Genomic DNA, 15,258 nt, shown 5'->3' with positions numbered 1-15,258 from the left:
AAAATCATATTCCATTGAAACAAAATATATTTTCCGAAGCGACGAAACTATTTAATTTCCTAGTTTCTTTCACCCAAAAATAAAAAGTAAAGTACCCAATAAATAATTATATAAAAACCCTAAAATAAAAAATAAAAGATGTATTGGAAGACAGCAAACACTTGTTGTCAAAAAAAAAAAAAAAAAGACAGCAAACACTTAAAACTTAAAACTTAAAGCTCACACCTTTTTATATTCCTCCTTCACCCTTCTCTTGCCGTCTGTCTCCTCCTCACGCTCTCACAAACCCTAAAAAACTTCTCTTTCTCTCGATTTCGATATTTTCACATCTCCAATGACGAAAAAGCTCAATCCTTTGGAAGACCCACCATCCGCTTCTTCAAGCGACGACGACGACATCGAGACTTCAGAAGCTGGTGACCCTTCAGACGACTCTTCTTCATCTGAAGACGACGAATCCTCCAAAACTCCAATCAAATCCCTCGCCTCCGTCGCCGCCGCCGCTGCCGCAGCCGCTTCATCTAAATCCACCGTCGTCGCAGAATCGGATTCTGGATCGGAGACTGAAACAGATTCGGACTCTGAATCAACGAACCCTCCCAATTCTGGATCTGGCAAAACAATCTCAGTGAATCTCAAGAAGAAAGAGGATCCGACTTCGTCTACTGCTTTAGCTTTACCAGCTGCTAAATCAGGAGGAACCAAACGGCCAGCGAGTGAAGCTGCTGCGGCGGTGACAGCTTCAGCTAATAAGCGAGTCAAGAAGGGAGGAGGAGAAGAAGAGAGTGTAAAGAAACCAGGAGGTTTTCACAGACTATGGACTGAAGAGGATGAGATTGCTGTGTTACAGGGGATGATAGATTTCAAAGCTGATACTGGTAAGTCTCCTTATGAAGACTCAAATGGGTATTACGATTTCATCAAGAAAGATATAAGCTTTGAGGTAAGTAAGAATCAATTCATGGATAAGCTTAGGAGTTTGAGGAAGAAGTATATGGGTAAAGAAGTTAAGAATGGTGTTGAACCTAGTTTTGCTAAACCTCATGATCAGAAAGCTTATGAATTGGCAAAGACTATTTGGGGTCCTGATGGGATTGCTGCTACTGAGTCTAATGTTAAGTCTAACGGTGTGTCTAAAAGGAGTAAAGCTAAGAAGAAGCTTGATTCTGTTAAGCAAGAGTTGGTGTATGCTGGTGATGATGATGGTGATGATGATGATGATGATGATATGGATGTGGTTGTTCATGGAAGGAAATCTGATTTGTTTGTGAGTTCGTCTCTTGTTCGAATGATTGCTGGTTGCGGTGTTGATGAGTATTATGTGAAGCGACAATGGAGTTTATTGCCTGTTGAGACGAAGAAGGTTGTTGAAGAGAAGTTGAAGTTGTTGCAAGCTAAGGAGTTGGAGTTTGTGGTGGAGAAGTCTGAGTTTTTGCATGAGGTTTCCTCTATGATTGTTGAAGCTTCTAAGAACAAGAAGAGCCATTAGAGATATATAGATTTAATCGGTTTTTTTTTGAACTAAAATTGAATTGCAATGTCTTCCTTTTGGTTTCGAATTTTAGGATTTACTCAACTTCTTCTTCTTCTTCTTCCCTTTGAGATATTTTCTATGTAACTTTTCTGGTTTTTTTTTCCATGTGGTTTCATCTTTTGTTAATCTCTCTATTTTGGATTTGTAGCTTAAATATTATAAATACCATGGAAGTTAATTCTGCCAAAGCTTGAGGCGTCTTAATGTGATACTTGAACAAGAAGATAGCAGACGGACAAGTTTGGTAGGATTGAGTAAAATACATTATGTGTTCTCTTGTTAAGTAAATATAATTGCAAAGATGTTGAAAGCTACACTTCAACACAAAGATTAAACTGGTGATGGAGACTTTTAACTCTTTTTTTTTTTTTTTTTATAACTTAGCACAGAGTAAAACTTAAGAATCACAACCTTTCTTTAAAGCATTCTTTTCTTAAGAACTTTGTAACACTGCTTTGTGACAATCGTCAAAATTCAAAATCGTGAGAATTGGTCGATGATAACGAAGTAGCAAGTTAATAAAGTTTTTGAGTCTGTTTTGAATCTTAGGTGTAGAAGTTGTTATCACAAAGCACACCTTGTACAACATAAGATGAAGTGATCTCCCGCATTCCATTTCAACAGTACGTCTCCGTTCGTTAGTCGATTCCGCGTCGCAAGCCATGTGATGAACGTACGAGAGTACGTATTCTGGCTTGTGAGAACAAGATTCCCTTGTACAACTCTATCTGTGGACCTGATACACGCGTAGCTTCCCACGTCTCCTTCGTGTTTCAGCTTCCGCCAGAGATGTGTGTTTTTACTTGCTTTTAACCAGATTGCAGCAGAGCTTAATTAATTTTCTTCTTTTGACTCTTCAGAGGTAAGTGATCTCCAAATTGATAATGTTGAGATATGGTCTGATTGTGCAGCTGATGTTGAGGCAGTTAAATTGGCCTCGTTACCACACATATCCAGAGAAAACCCATCGGCTTTTTATCTTGTTTTGAAAGACTTAAAGCTTTCACCTTGCTGTACCAAAAGCTAAAATTCTGTGGCTAGAGATATGTTCATGTGTGTAACTCATGATGGCCGCTTCAATTCTTATCTCTCAATGGGTGGACCATCTTAGTTAAGGATTGAAGATGAACGATGTACTGTCAGAGAACGACGTGGTTTGAGTCGTTGTTATATTTGTTGGTTCTTTATTAGATTTGGTTCTTGTTCTTTATTACGTTTTCGCATTTGAATTATTTTAATAGACGGAAGAAATAACCCTGCCGACAAAATAGTAAATCTTTTACTTCTTATATAGAAGTCTCAAGACTCTAAAACTCATAACAACCAAATCTCAATCTCCCTGTTTTATAAACATTAAAAAAATCAGAATACAGTCGACATGGCACAGACTCTTACACCCACCGGAACGAAGAAGGCTTGTGTTATCGGTGGCACAGGAAACTTGGCCTCAATTCTCATCAAACATTTGCTTCAAAAAGTGGCTACAAAGTTAACACCACAGTTAGAGATCCAGGTTCTTCACTTTCTTCTTTCTTCTTCTCTTTGCGTACTTTGAATGTTTAGTGACTCTTTAATGATACATAACGTTGCAGAAAATGAGAAGAAAATGGCTCACCTTAGGCTACTTCAAGAACTTGGAGACCTCAAGATCTTCAAGGCGGATTTGACCCATGAAGAGAGTTTCGACTCCTCATTCTCGGGCTGTGAATACATCTTCCATGTCGCAACGCCGATCAACTTTAAATCCGATGATCCTGAGGTCTATCTTTAACAGAATGTGCATGCTTTTTTTTTTTTACTCTAAATAGAAACATCTTCAAGCTATTCTTTTTTTTTTGTTTCAATGTACAGAAAGACATGATTAATCCCGCGATACAAGGAGTGATCAATGTGTTGAAATCTTGCGTAAAATCAAAATCAATCAAGCGTGTGATCTACACTTCTTCAGCTGCTGTGGTTAGCATCAACAATCTTTCTGGACCTGGACTTGTGATTAACGAGAATAACTGGAGTGACATTGATTTTCTCACAAAGGAGAAGCCATTTAGCTGGGTAAGGGTAACTACAATTTCTTGTGACACAAGCTAGGAGTTTTCCTATTGTAAACCAGCTTAACTTACTTCTCTGATTTTTTTTTTAGGGTTACACAATCTCTAAGATGTTAGCAGAGAAGACAGCTTGGAAATTTGCGGAAGAGAATAACATCGATCTCGTTACCGTGATTCCGCCACTTATAGCCGGGCACACTCTCCTCTCCGATCCTCCAAGCTGTTTATCTCTCTCTATGTCTTTAATCACAGGTAAACAAGAAATTTACCGTTTTATGTCTTATTCACGACAAGAAATTGATTAAGATGGTCTGGTGTTGTTGTTAGGGGAAAAAATGCATCTGACCGGTCTCAAGGAAATGCAGAAGCTATCTGGCTTAATCTCACTCATTCACGTAGACGATTTAGCTCGTGCTCATTTGTTTCTTGCGGAGAAAGAAAGTGCTTCTGGTCGTTACATTTGCTGTGCTTACAACACAAGTGTTCCAGAGACTGCGGCTTTTCTCAGACAGAGATATCCTAAGTACAATGTGTTGTCAGAGTAAGCATCTCTTTCAATAGAAATTACATTTTTTCTCAATAGAAATTACAAATTTTTGATGGAAAATTTAGTTTTTCTTTCTTTCTTTCAAATTTCTCATCAATTTTTGTTGTGAAATCTGGCAGATTCGAAGAGTGCTTGTCGATTCCGAAATTGATGCTTTCTTCGGAAAAAATCATCAATGAAGGCTTTCGATTCGAATATGGGATCAGTGAGATGTATGATCAGATGATAGAATACTTCGAGTCAAAAGGATTGATCAAAGCTGAAGACTCTTGATTCTCATTTTATAATGGCTTTAAATAATATGCTGGTAGACTTTATATGTCTTCTGATACATAAAAACTACATACCTTTAAAATGAACTTTAAACAAGATTGTTCAAGCACGGTTGAGATACATATTAAATTCTATTACTCTAAGAAAGCTGGTTTGTAAATTTACTCTGCAAGCTAAAACACTTGAAAGACAACTTAAATACAATACCATATTCAAGGAAGATCATAATCTATTATAAAAATAACGTGTAGAAATTATTATTTTGTTTGTCCATTAACCACCGAACCATATACGTATCCTAGTAAAATAATTAAATTTTACTAATCAGTATGACAGTGGAAGATCTTTACTAATCAAAACAATTAATATGACAGACTTGAAAATATTTTGGAAATATGTCGTACTTTGAACTAATTGTGACAAACAAATATGTCGTACATATCTAATGGTGAATCGAGGAAATCTGATTGGTTCGATAACTCTCTAGTTCGAATGATTGCTGGTTTCGGTGTTTACGAGTATTATGTGAAGCAACAGTGGAGTTTGGTTCCTCGTGACACCAAGAAGATGAAGTTGTTGCAAGCTAAGGAGTTGGAGTTTGTGTTGAAGAAGACTGAGTTTTTGCATGAGGTGACATCTATGAATATGATTGTTGAAGCTCTTAAGAACAAGAGCCATTATATATATAGATTTAATCAGTTTTTTTTTTTTCTAAAATCGAATTGGCAATGCCAATGCCTTATTCTTTTCATGTGTTTTTTTTTTTTTTTGTTGAACAAATTTTCATCAGGTTTTATCTTTTGTTAATCTCTCTATTTTGGGTTTGTAGCTTATACATTATTAAATACCATGGAAGTTAATTCTGCCAAAGCTTGAGGCCTTAATGTGACACTTGAACAAGAACATAGGAAATTATGTTAAATCAAACGTTCAACTTTGGTAGTATTGAGTCAGAAACATTCGGTGTTCTCTTAGTAACTGCAAAAATGTTGAAAGCTACATTTCAACACAAAGATCAAACTGGTGAAATTTTTTTTCACTCTTTTTATATAACTCATTTTAAGATCGGCAAGGTAAAACCCGAAGAAAAACAACCTTTTTATAAAGCATACTTTACTTTTAATCTCCGTTACTTATTGCTTTGTGACAATCGTCAAAACTCAAAGTATTGAGACAACTTGGTAGATGATAACAAAGCAGCAAGTCAATAAAGTTATTGAGTTTTTTTTAAATTATTAGGTGTAAGAGAAGTTGTTATCTAAAAGCACACGTGCTTACCTTCTAAAATAGCCTTATTGATCAATGGTTGTACCAAATGATTGTATTTGCAATTTCTTTTACTGCTTATATAGAAGTGTCAAGACCCTGAAACTCATAACAACCAAGTCTCAATCTCTCTGTTTTAAACAGTAAAAATCAAAATATAATCATGGAACAGAATTCAACACCCACTGGAACGAAGAAGGCTTGTGTTATTGGTGGCACAGGAAACTTGGCTTCAATTCTCATCAAGCATTTGCTTCAAAGTGGCTACAAAGTTAACACCACAGTTAGAGATCCAGGTTCTTCACTTTCTTCTTTCTTCTTCTCTTTGAGTATTTTGAATGTTTAGTGACTCTTTCATCATACATTGCAGAAAATGAGAAGAAAATGGCTCCCCTTAGGCTACTTCAAGAACTTGGCGACCTCAAGATCTTCAAGGCGGATTTGACCGATGAAGGGAGTTTCGATTCCGCATTCTCGGGCTGTGAATACATCTTCCATGTCGCAACGCCGATCAACTTTAAATCTGAAGATCCTGAGGTCTATCTTAAACAGAATGTGCATGCTTTTTTTTTTTTTACTCTAATAGAAATATTTTCAAGCTATTCTTTGTTTCAATGTACAGAAAGACATGATCAAGCCGGCGATAGAAGGAGTGATCAATGTGTTGAAATCTTGCGTTAAATCGAAATCCGTCAAACGTGTGATCTACACTTCTTCAGCTGCTGCGGTTTCCATCAACAATCTTTCTGGATCTGGACTTGTGATGAACGAGAAAAACTGGACTGACATTGATTTCCTCAGAAAGGAAAAACCGTTTAACTGGGTAATTACACTTTCTTGTGACACACGCTAGGTTCTTCTTTAATAAACTTGCTTCTCTGTTTTTTTTTCTAGGGTTACCCGGTCTCTAAGATGTTAGCAGAGAAGACAGCTTGGGAATTTGCGAAAGAGAATAACATCGATCTCGTTACTGTGATTCCAGCACTGATAGCCGGAAACTCTCTACTCTCCGATCCTCCGAGCAGTTTATCTCTCTCCATGTCTTTAATCACCGGTAAGCACGAATTTTACTATTTTATCATCTTCTGTTTCACGACAAGAAATGAACATGATCTGGTGTTGTTATTAGGGAAAGAAATGCATCTGACCGCTCTCAAGGAGATGCAAAAGCTATCAGGCTCGATCTCGTTTATTCACGTAGACGACTTAGCTCGTGCCCATTTGTTTCTTGCGGAGAAAGAAACTGCTTCTGGTCGCTACATTTGCTGTGGTTACAACACAAGTGTTCCAGCGACTGCGGGTTTTCTCAGACAGAGATACCCTAAGTACAAGGTGGTTTCAGAGTAAGCATCTCTTCCAACATAAACTACAAATCTTAACGGAAATTTTCGTTTTTGTTTCTCATCAATGTTTTGTTGTGAAATTTGGCAGATTTGAAGAGTGCTTGTCGATTCCAAAAGTGATGCTTTCTTCGGTAAAACTCATCATGAAGGAAGGCTTTCAGTTCGAGTATGGGATCAAGGATATGTATGATCAGATGATAGAATACTTCGAGTCAAAAGGATTGATCAAAGCTGAAGACTCTTGAATTTTATAATGTAACAATGGAATTGATGAGGATATGAGATCTGTGATCTCATTCTCATTCTATAATAATGGCTTTTAAATAATTATGTTGGTTGACTTTATATATCTTTTGATACATAAAAAACTACATACCTTTTAAAATGAACTTTAACAACAAGATGGTTTGAGCACGGCTGACATAGGAATGGTAGGTACATGTTAAAATTTCATTACTCTTAAGAATTGGTTTGTAAGGTAGATCCTAATCTATTATAAAAATAACGTGTAGAAATTATTATTTTGTTTGTCCATTAACCTGAATTTGAAAAGATGTTTACTGGTATGAAAGTGGAAGGGGAAAACGTGAATTTTGTATATCTTTGCGATTCCAAGCTTTCGCAAGTTAAAGAAGATTAAGAGAATGGGATCTGACTGAGTTATATTTGGAATTCGAGCAAGATTAGTAGGAATCGGGGTTCGACTAAGAAGTGATATCAAAGCCTCTTGGTAGTAAAGCAGAGGCTTCTTTGCGCATATAGAGTTATTGGAACTCAATGATGTAGTAGATAAGAAAAGTCATTGAGAATTATGGGAAAATGGATTGATGTGTATAAAATAAAACATCAGTGAAACGACAGCGTTTAGATAAAAAAGAAGTAGGTTGGTAGAGAGTCCCACATCGGAGAGCTGAGAGTTTGATAGTAGTGAAAGATGCATATAAAAGAAGGGTCTTGGTCTTTGGTTAAAAATCACGCAGCCATGTGGTGAGCACAAAGCGAACTATTCTTTCGCCTTTTACTAAAGAATACCGTGTGCTCTCCACGCTTAAGTGGCATACGCCTATTTTTGGAGGGATCGATCTTCGGGTCGACCCAACATTTTATTCAGTTTTAAGATTTTGTACTCAATTTAATTACATTTTGTTCCTGCCTTCGTCGGATATATTTAACCATCCTCTGTTTCTTGTGTGTTTTTTACTTAACAACAAATTTGTTGTATTATAGCTTTTTCCATACTTTAATCGAACTCTAGATTAAATAAAACATGCTTACTACTAATTTCTGTAAATCACTACACCATCAATATAATAAACTCTTGAAGATAAGATCAGCTCTTTCACTAACCAATGATATTACAGTAATCTGTTCCAGGTGCATGAACTCCTCGAAGTTCATATATCTACAGGCACAACATTCAGTTGAAATTTTCTTTTCAGTTATTCTAAAATTAGAGAAAAAAAACAACAACAAAACATTTTTTTTCCTTATCCCAAGAAGAGCATTACAGAACTCCAGCCTGGTGCATGTACGCCTCTAAGTTCATCTAATCTAAGTGAGGGATCAAACTTGTCCTTCCTCAAGTACCAATCAAACAATAATACTGGAATTCCACAAACTGATTTTGTATTGTTTATTTTTTGGTAAGAAAATTTATAAGTACTTTGGTCACCACCACCGTACAGTGATCTTGTGTAAATTAGCAGCAACAAAATTGTTCTTTGTGCTCTATATTAATTTAAAGAATCTTTGACATGGATGACGAATGAGTCCTTCAAAAAATGAAAAAAAAAAAACCGAAAAACTCACTAAAAATACTTACCTTTCAAGGTTTTATTATTCTCTGCAAAATTTGATCCTATTGTTACTTCTAAAACCTTGAGACAGTCACAAAAATTCAATAGATGACAGAGAATCTAGTATAGCTTTGAGCTTTATTTGTGGCTCAAAAGGTTGTTTACATTTCTAAAACCCCACAAGAACATGAGAAAACTCAACAAAATTTTGAAACATTGAGGTTTATTATTGAGAGAGAGAGAGAGAGAGAGAGTCAAGATAAGGCTTTTCATATGGATGAGCATGAGACCGATGCATCACTCCTTCACTTTTGTAGTGCATCTTTTTTAGTTGTGGTCAGACTTTTCCATAGCTGCAAGGAAAACAGAATTTAAAATAAATTAAGCAACCTTACATAAAAACAAAGACAGAGAGGGAGAGAGGATAACTTAGAGCGTGCAAGGCAAAAGAACTAGGTGTAGAGAGAATATAGATATTACTGTTGTAGTTTAGAAGCTTCTCGATTAGATCGACGTGAGTCATAAGCATACGCCTGCAACAGTAACGGACTAACCCAAGCGCATCTAGAGCATCCCTACATATTCCAAAACCGAAAATCAAATTTACAGTTAAAAAAAGAACTCAATTTGAGAAGACAAACTATGCATGCCAAATCATGGATGGCTAAAGATTACACTAGAGATAAAAAAAAAAAAAATAAGAGTTTGAAAAATCTCAGTGACATGATTTCATGCTTTTAGTAACAGAGATAACATCTATGATTTCATGCCTAGCTAACACCTAAAACAAAAACTAGAGAGGAAAACAAGAGAATCAAATACTTTCAGTGACCAATCTTCATGCTTCAAAACAAGATGATCATACAAAACAAGATTCAATCTATTCGACTATACAAGAACATGCTTTTAGATATATAAAACCATCAAATCATTCCCACCATCATATTCCTCTATTCTTCATCTTTTAGAGGACTATACGAACACGAGTTTCATACTCTCGTTTTTTAACATAATCCTCAGAAACATGAACATTAATAAATATAAAACTATCACTATTCGTCTATACAAAGACAAGATGATAACTCTTCGAGTATATGAACAATCAGAATCTCATGTTCATCCAAACAATTTCTCACAAATTATGACAAAATTTAATAAGCATAATTAAAAGATCGGTATATACATACCCTTCGGCGTAATCAGCCTGGAGAAGCTCAAGGTATGTATCCCATTTATTCCCAATCACCTAAAACACCATAGACAAACAGAAAAGCTTCGTAATTGAAAATCTCAATTCTAAAAACCCTAGATATATAGATTTGTCACACATATAACCCCAATCGAGATCGTAAGAACAAAAGAGAAGAAACAATCAAAACCTTTCCACAAGTAAAGCAACGAACTGGGACAATCATCGTGAACAAATCGAGTTTTTAAAGACTTTTTTTATCGTCTCTAAGCGATTCTTCTTAGGGTTTTATGGTCGGTCTCTCTCTCACTTTCGTATCGTCGTCTCAGAAGCAAATTTAGTTTTCGTGTCTAGTATTTGCTTAATTTTACCTTAAATAAAAGTCTTCTTACCTAAACGACACCGTATTTGATTTAAGTACATTTAACTAAACGTCATCGTATTAGGTTTTTAGTTAGAAGAAAAAACATTTATTATTATTTTATTCCTGGGAAAAATAAAGAGAAAAAGTTGTCTTCTTCTTCTTCGTCTGCTCGATCTTTTTGCTTTTTCCGGTGAATACAAAATCAAAATCAAATTCGTCTCGCGGCGGAGGTGAGTGAATTAATCAGACGAGAAAATGTTGGAGAAGATCGGATTACCTCCGAAGCCATCTCTAAGAGGAAACAGTTGGGTCGTTGATGCTTCTCATTGTCAAGGATGTTCTTCTCAATTCACTTTCATCAATCGCAAGGTTTTTTTTTCATCTCTTACTCTTTCGTCTTTGTCAATTGATACTTGCTTATCGTTTAGAGTTTCTTCGTCGAGTAGTCTTCTGGATCTAATTTTTGAATCCCCCGTTTATCGGAATACTTCATTTAAATCTGTTTCTGGCAATAGTCTCATTCGATTGATGCGATTTAATGATAGAGATAAGGTTTATGAGTGACTTTTATGTAATTTTATGTGTTTTGGTTTGGTAGCATCATTGCCGGAGATGTGGGGGATTGTTCTGTGGAAGCTGCACTCAGCAAAGGATGTCACTACGTGGACAAGGTGACTCACCTGTGCGTATATGTGAACCATGTAAAAAACTTGAAGAAGCTGCACGGTTTGAGTTGCGTCATGGTTACAAAAACAGAGCTGCTAAAGGTATAAAACATACTCTATGTTTTAGGTTTTCACTACTGATCTTATCGATGAGACTACTAGTTTTTGGGATTTATAGAGGTTGTCGATTTGTTCAGCAGGTAGTTCTAAGAAGAATTTAAAGAATGAGGATGATGTTCTAAGTGAGATTTTAGGATCTGATGTTGATGTATCTTCTTCTTCGGAATCAATGTCTAGTAAAGAAATGGGAAGTAGTAGTAGTAACAAAGATATGGAGTTGGATGTTGACTCAGCTAGTCCTGAAGATTTGCGTAAACAAGCAGTAGAAGAGAAGAATAAGTACAGAGTTCTTAAAGGAGAAGGGAAATCTGATGAAGCTTTGAAAGCTTTTAAGAGAGGGAGGGAACTTGAGAGACAGGCTGATGCATTAGAGATATCTTTAAGAAGGAACCGGAAAAGGGCACTCTCTATGCAAAATTTTTCCGAGACGAAGAACAAGGCTGCGACGAAAGAGTCTAGCAAATCGCAAAAGCCTCCACGTCAAGGGGGTAAAGGAAACGATGATTTGGCAGCTGAGCTGAAGGAGCTCGGGTGGTCTGACGATGAAGAAAAAAAACCAGCAGCTGTAAGTTTGGAGGGAGAATTTTCGTCTCTTCTCCGTGAAATTCCACTAAGGACTAACCCTCAGAAGAGTGGTGGAATTGACAAGAGTCAGGTTATTGCCCTTAAGAAAAATGCCCTTGCGCTGAAACGTGAAGGGAAGCTTACGGAAGCTAAAGAGGAACTGAAAAGGGCTAAAATTTTGGAAAGGGAACTTGAAGAGCAGGAACTTTTGGGTGGGGATGATGAATCAGACGATGAGCTATCTGCTCTTATTAATAGTATGGATGACGACAAAGAAGATGATCTGTTAGCTCAATATGAGGGGAGCCATGATTTCGACATTAGTAATCTTGTGGGAAATGTAGATGATATTGGAGTTCATGGTGAATATGATGTCACAGACGAAGATATGGACGACCCAGCAATCGCCGCTGCATTGAAATCTTTGGGTTGGTCGGAGGATCCTGGACACCGTGAGAATGTCCACACTCCAAAAAACAGAGATGAAAGTTTAGCTGAAATTCAGACATTGAAAAGAGAGGCCCTTAATCTAAAACGAGCTGGAAATGTCGCAGAGGCCATGGCTTCACTAAAGAAGGCAAAATTACTTGAGAAGGAACTAGAGGCTGCTGATACGTCTTCACGTACTGTTGAAACAACTGGGACTGAGAGGGACACGAGTCCAAAACTTCCTCCCAGAAGCAGGCTAGCGATTCAGAAAGAACTTCTTGCAGTGAAAAAGAAAGCGCTTACTCTGAGAAGGGAAGGAAAGTTTAACGAAGCAGAAGAAGAATTGAAGAATGGAGCAGTTCTCCAAAATCAGCTTGATGAACTGGACAATTCGTCAAAGTTAGCTGCCGCGGGGAAGGCCACTCGTGAAAAAGTAAATCTTGGAAATGATCTGCCTGATATTAATTCTCTGGATGATGATGGAGAGGTGGATGTAAAAGATGAGGAGTTAAATGATCCGAGTTACTTGTCGATGCTAAAGAGCTTAGGTTGGAAGGAGGAAGATAATAATCTTGAAAAACCTGATCCAGTTAGTTCTCGACCAGGGAAAACAACAGAAACTCAAGTTGCATATGAAGTTCGTGTTACTAAACCAAGAAGAAGTAAAGCTGAAATACAACGAGAACTCTTAGGGCTGAAAAGAAAGGCTTTAACTTTGCGAAGACAGGGTAACGTTGATGAAGCCGAGGAAGTTCTGAACCAGACAAAAATATTGGAAGCTCAGATAATGGAGATTGATTCAGGCAATGATCAGCTGAAAAAACAATCTAATGATATTGCTGCCGCTAGTGGGATCAATGAAGGAGATGATAGTGTTACAGAAAATGATATGAAGGACCCAGCATTATTGTCGACTCTTAAGAATTTGGGATGGGAGGATGAAGAACCCCAAAAAAATGAAGCTGCCTCAAGTTCTATGCAATCAACGGGTCCACGGGTAGCAGCCAAAAGCAAGGGACAAATACAAAGAGAACTTCTAGACTTGAAAAGGAAAGCACTTGCCTTCAAGCGTCAAGGGAAAACTGGAGAGGCTGATGAATTATACAGTAAGGCCAGTGTTTTGCAGGCACAACTAGCAGAGTTAGAAACCCCCATAATGGAGACGAAAGACTCAGCTTCTGCAAAAAAACCTGAGAACTGTATGGACGTTGATTTATTAGTTGGATTGCAAATGGAAGACAAAGCAGTAAACTCTGCTAATGTTTCTCATACTGCTCAAGATAGCTATGACTTGTTAGGAGACTTTATCTCCCCTGCTAAATCCGGTTCCTCTAGCGTTTCTTCTCAACCAGGCCAGCAGCAGTCAAGTATGATGGATTTGCTGACTGGTGAGCACTCTGAGAGGTCTCAAATTCATGCAGAAAAAGGAAATGCTGAGACTAAGTCAGACTTTGGCTCAGGAAACAATAAAGGTACTGTACAAAAAGTGGCACGTGAAGAATCAGAGCCCAGTAATATTCAATCAGCTGCGGTTCAAAATACATCTCCTCAGAGCAACCTTAAACAAGAAATTCTGGCTCATAAGATAAAGGCACTTGCGTTTAAGAGAGAAGGAAACATGAGTGAAGCCAAAAAGGAATTGCAACAAGCAAAATTGTTGGAGAGGAGACTACAAGAAGGAGAAGATCCCTCTCCTGAAAAAATGGGACGAGATAATATGGTTTCTACAACGCAGGATCCTCCTCCTGCTCGAGAGAAAGAGAATAGTCCTTCAAGTTCAGCTCCAAAGGCATTGTCTAGTCGTGACCGTTTTAAGCTGCAGCAAGAATCACTAAGCCACAAACGTCAGGCCATGAAGCTTCGGAGGGAAGGTAAAATGCAAGAAGCTGAAGCTGAGTTTGAAATTGCCAAAACTCTTGAAGCTCAATTGGAAGATTCAACATCCTCTAAACCAGAACCAGTGGACGATGTAGCAGTGGAAGATTTTCTCGATCCTCAACTCTTATCTGCCCTTAAAGCTATCGGATTAGACAATCCTATAAATCCCCCATCGGTGAGCAAATCAGGCACAACACAAGCTGCTGTGAAACCAAACCCAGTGAAGGAGAGTAATAATAATAGTAATAATAATCAAGAGAGAAGTCAATTGGTGGAACGCATCAAAGCGGAGAAGGTAAAAGCTGTGACACTGAAACGTGAAGGGAAACAAGCTGAGGCATTAGATGCTCTTCGACGGGCAAAACTTTATGAAAAGAAACTAAACGCTCTTGCTTGATTTGATTCTTTCTTTAATTAGGAATTTGTAACATAACCGTAAAATCTTGCTGTGAGTGTTTTTCAGATTGGTATACTGGTCAGAAACAAGTTACATTTCAAGAACCGTATTTGTTGATGGAAACTACAGAGAAGACTCTTATTCCTATACATTTGAAATCAGACTCTTATTACTTCCATTTCCATCCATAGAAGCTTATCTCTCCCTAGGGTAAGATCCCATCATTTCATCATTTATGATTCTCGATTCATTTTCATAATGGTCTATCTCTAAACTTGGTCATCATCATGGTGACTATTTGAAAGCTGCAACATAGCTCTTGTTTTGATTTTGTAAGACTTGTTACTAATTGTAAATTAAAATTGGCAAATAGTGTGACCGTCCATTGATTTTGTATCAGGTCTTCGATTTCAACTATTTATTTACCAATAGTGTGACCTTGGAAAATCAACGGTCTTGTTTTGTAACTATGACCGTCCATAGTTAGACCTTCGTTCGATTTTTTCTCGAATAAAATAATTGAAGACTTGTTACTAATGGTAAATAAAAATTGGCAAATACCAAATAATTAGTTGCTTTTTTAAAAAGATTTTAGGCAAGTGACATTTTTAAAAAGATATCTCAAGATATTGGCATTTCTGAATTTCCCAACTTTAATATTAAATTTAAAACAACATATAAAATAACTAACATATATATATATAGGTATATATATACGTTATACAACTATAAATATCATATTACCCCTGGTCAAGCTTAACAAGATGAAAAACAAAAATATTTAATGTATTTTCTTTTCAATTTAATTCTATTAAAGAAATAAGGAATTTTCTTTTGACTATAAA

The 15,258-nt window shown here is 36.9% G+C and overlaps 5 protein-coding genes and 1 non-coding gene across 8 annotated transcripts; 5 read left to right on the top strand and 1 right to left on the bottom strand.

The window, feature by feature from the left end:
- Positions 1 to 146: 146 nt before the first annotated feature.
- Positions 147 to 1,722, top strand: LOC104714501 (putative transcription factor At1g61730). Its single transcript, XM_010431889.3, has one exon. The coding sequence runs from the start codon at positions 335 to 337 to the stop codon at positions 1,487 to 1,489; it is 1,155 nt and encodes a 384-aa protein (XP_010430191.1). The 5' UTR covers positions 147 to 334; the 3' UTR covers positions 1,490 to 1,722.
- Positions 1,723 to 1,981: 259 nt separating this feature from the next.
- Positions 1,982 to 4,549, top strand: LOC104714498 (anthocyanidin reductase-like). Of its 2 annotated transcripts, none has more exons than XM_087465002.1 (6): positions 1,982 to 3,047; positions 3,127 to 3,293; positions 3,386 to 3,586; positions 3,675 to 3,834; positions 3,910 to 4,123; positions 4,249 to 4,549. In XM_087465002.1, exons 2-6 carry the CDS (start codon positions 3,141 to 3,143, stop codon positions 4,400 to 4,402), a joined length of 882 nt encoding a protein of 293 aa, XP_087321128.1. In that variant the 5' UTR covers positions 1,982 to 3,047; positions 3,127 to 3,140; the 3' UTR covers positions 4,403 to 4,549. The 2 variants fall into 2 exon arrangements, with proteins under 2 accessions (XP_087321128.1, XP_087321127.1); XM_087465001.1 differs by having other exon boundaries at positions 2,747 to 3,047; positions 3,138 to 3,293.
- A 1,090-nt stretch (positions 4,550 to 5,639) lies between these two features.
- Positions 5,640 to 7,396, top strand: LOC104714500 (anthocyanidin reductase-like). The gene is made up of 6 exons (XM_010431888.3): positions 5,640 to 5,964; positions 6,039 to 6,205; positions 6,291 to 6,491; positions 6,563 to 6,722; positions 6,798 to 7,011; positions 7,100 to 7,396. Exons 1-6 carry the CDS (start codon positions 5,832 to 5,834, stop codon positions 7,254 to 7,256), a joined length of 1,032 nt encoding a protein of 343 aa, XP_010430190.1. The 5' UTR covers positions 5,640 to 5,831; the 3' UTR covers positions 7,257 to 7,396.
- Positions 7,397 to 7,989: 593 nt separating this feature from the next.
- On the top strand, positions 7,990 to 8,106 carry LOC147939371 (U5 spliceosomal RNA). The gene has a single exon (XR_015567694.1). It is a non-coding gene; the product is annotated as a U5 spliceosomal RNA (small nuclear RNA).
- A 710-nt stretch (positions 8,107 to 8,816) lies between these two features.
- Positions 8,817 to 10,347, bottom strand: LOC104714497 (DNA-directed RNA polymerase subunit 10-like protein). Its single transcript, XM_010431887.3, has 4 exons — positions 10,187 to 10,347; positions 9,995 to 10,053; positions 9,288 to 9,382; positions 8,817 to 9,160 (listed from the first exon to the last, which is right to left on the bottom strand). The coding sequence occupies exons 1-4, from the start codon at positions 10,220 to 10,222 to the stop codon at positions 9,135 to 9,137; spliced, it is 216 nt and encodes a 71-aa protein (XP_010430189.1). The 5' UTR covers positions 10,223 to 10,347; the 3' UTR covers positions 8,817 to 9,134.
- Positions 10,348 to 10,452: 105 nt separating this feature from the next.
- On the top strand, positions 10,453 to 14,536 carry LOC104714496 (uncharacterized). Of its 2 annotated transcripts, none has more exons than XM_010431886.3 (3): positions 10,453 to 10,729; positions 10,959 to 11,127; positions 11,226 to 14,536. In XM_010431886.3, exons 1-3 carry the CDS (start codon positions 10,616 to 10,618, stop codon positions 14,411 to 14,413), a joined length of 3,471 nt encoding a protein of 1,156 aa, XP_010430188.2. In that variant the 5' UTR covers positions 10,453 to 10,615; the 3' UTR covers positions 14,414 to 14,536. The 2 variants fall into 2 exon arrangements, with proteins under 2 accessions (XP_010430188.2, XP_010430187.2); XM_010431885.3 differs by having other exon boundaries at positions 10,475 to 10,729; positions 11,223 to 14,536.
- Positions 14,537 to 15,258: the final 722 nt, after the last annotated feature.

This window comes from Camelina sativa, chromosome 9, assembly GCF_030686135.1.
Source record: "Camelina sativa cultivar CO46 ecotype springtype chromosome 9, ASM3068613v1".
Lineage (NCBI taxonomy): Eukaryota > Viridiplantae > Streptophyta > Magnoliopsida > Brassicales > Brassicaceae > Camelina > Camelina sativa.
Note: the sequence above shows the minus strand (reverse complement) of the source record. Positions and strands in the feature narration are given on the sequence as shown.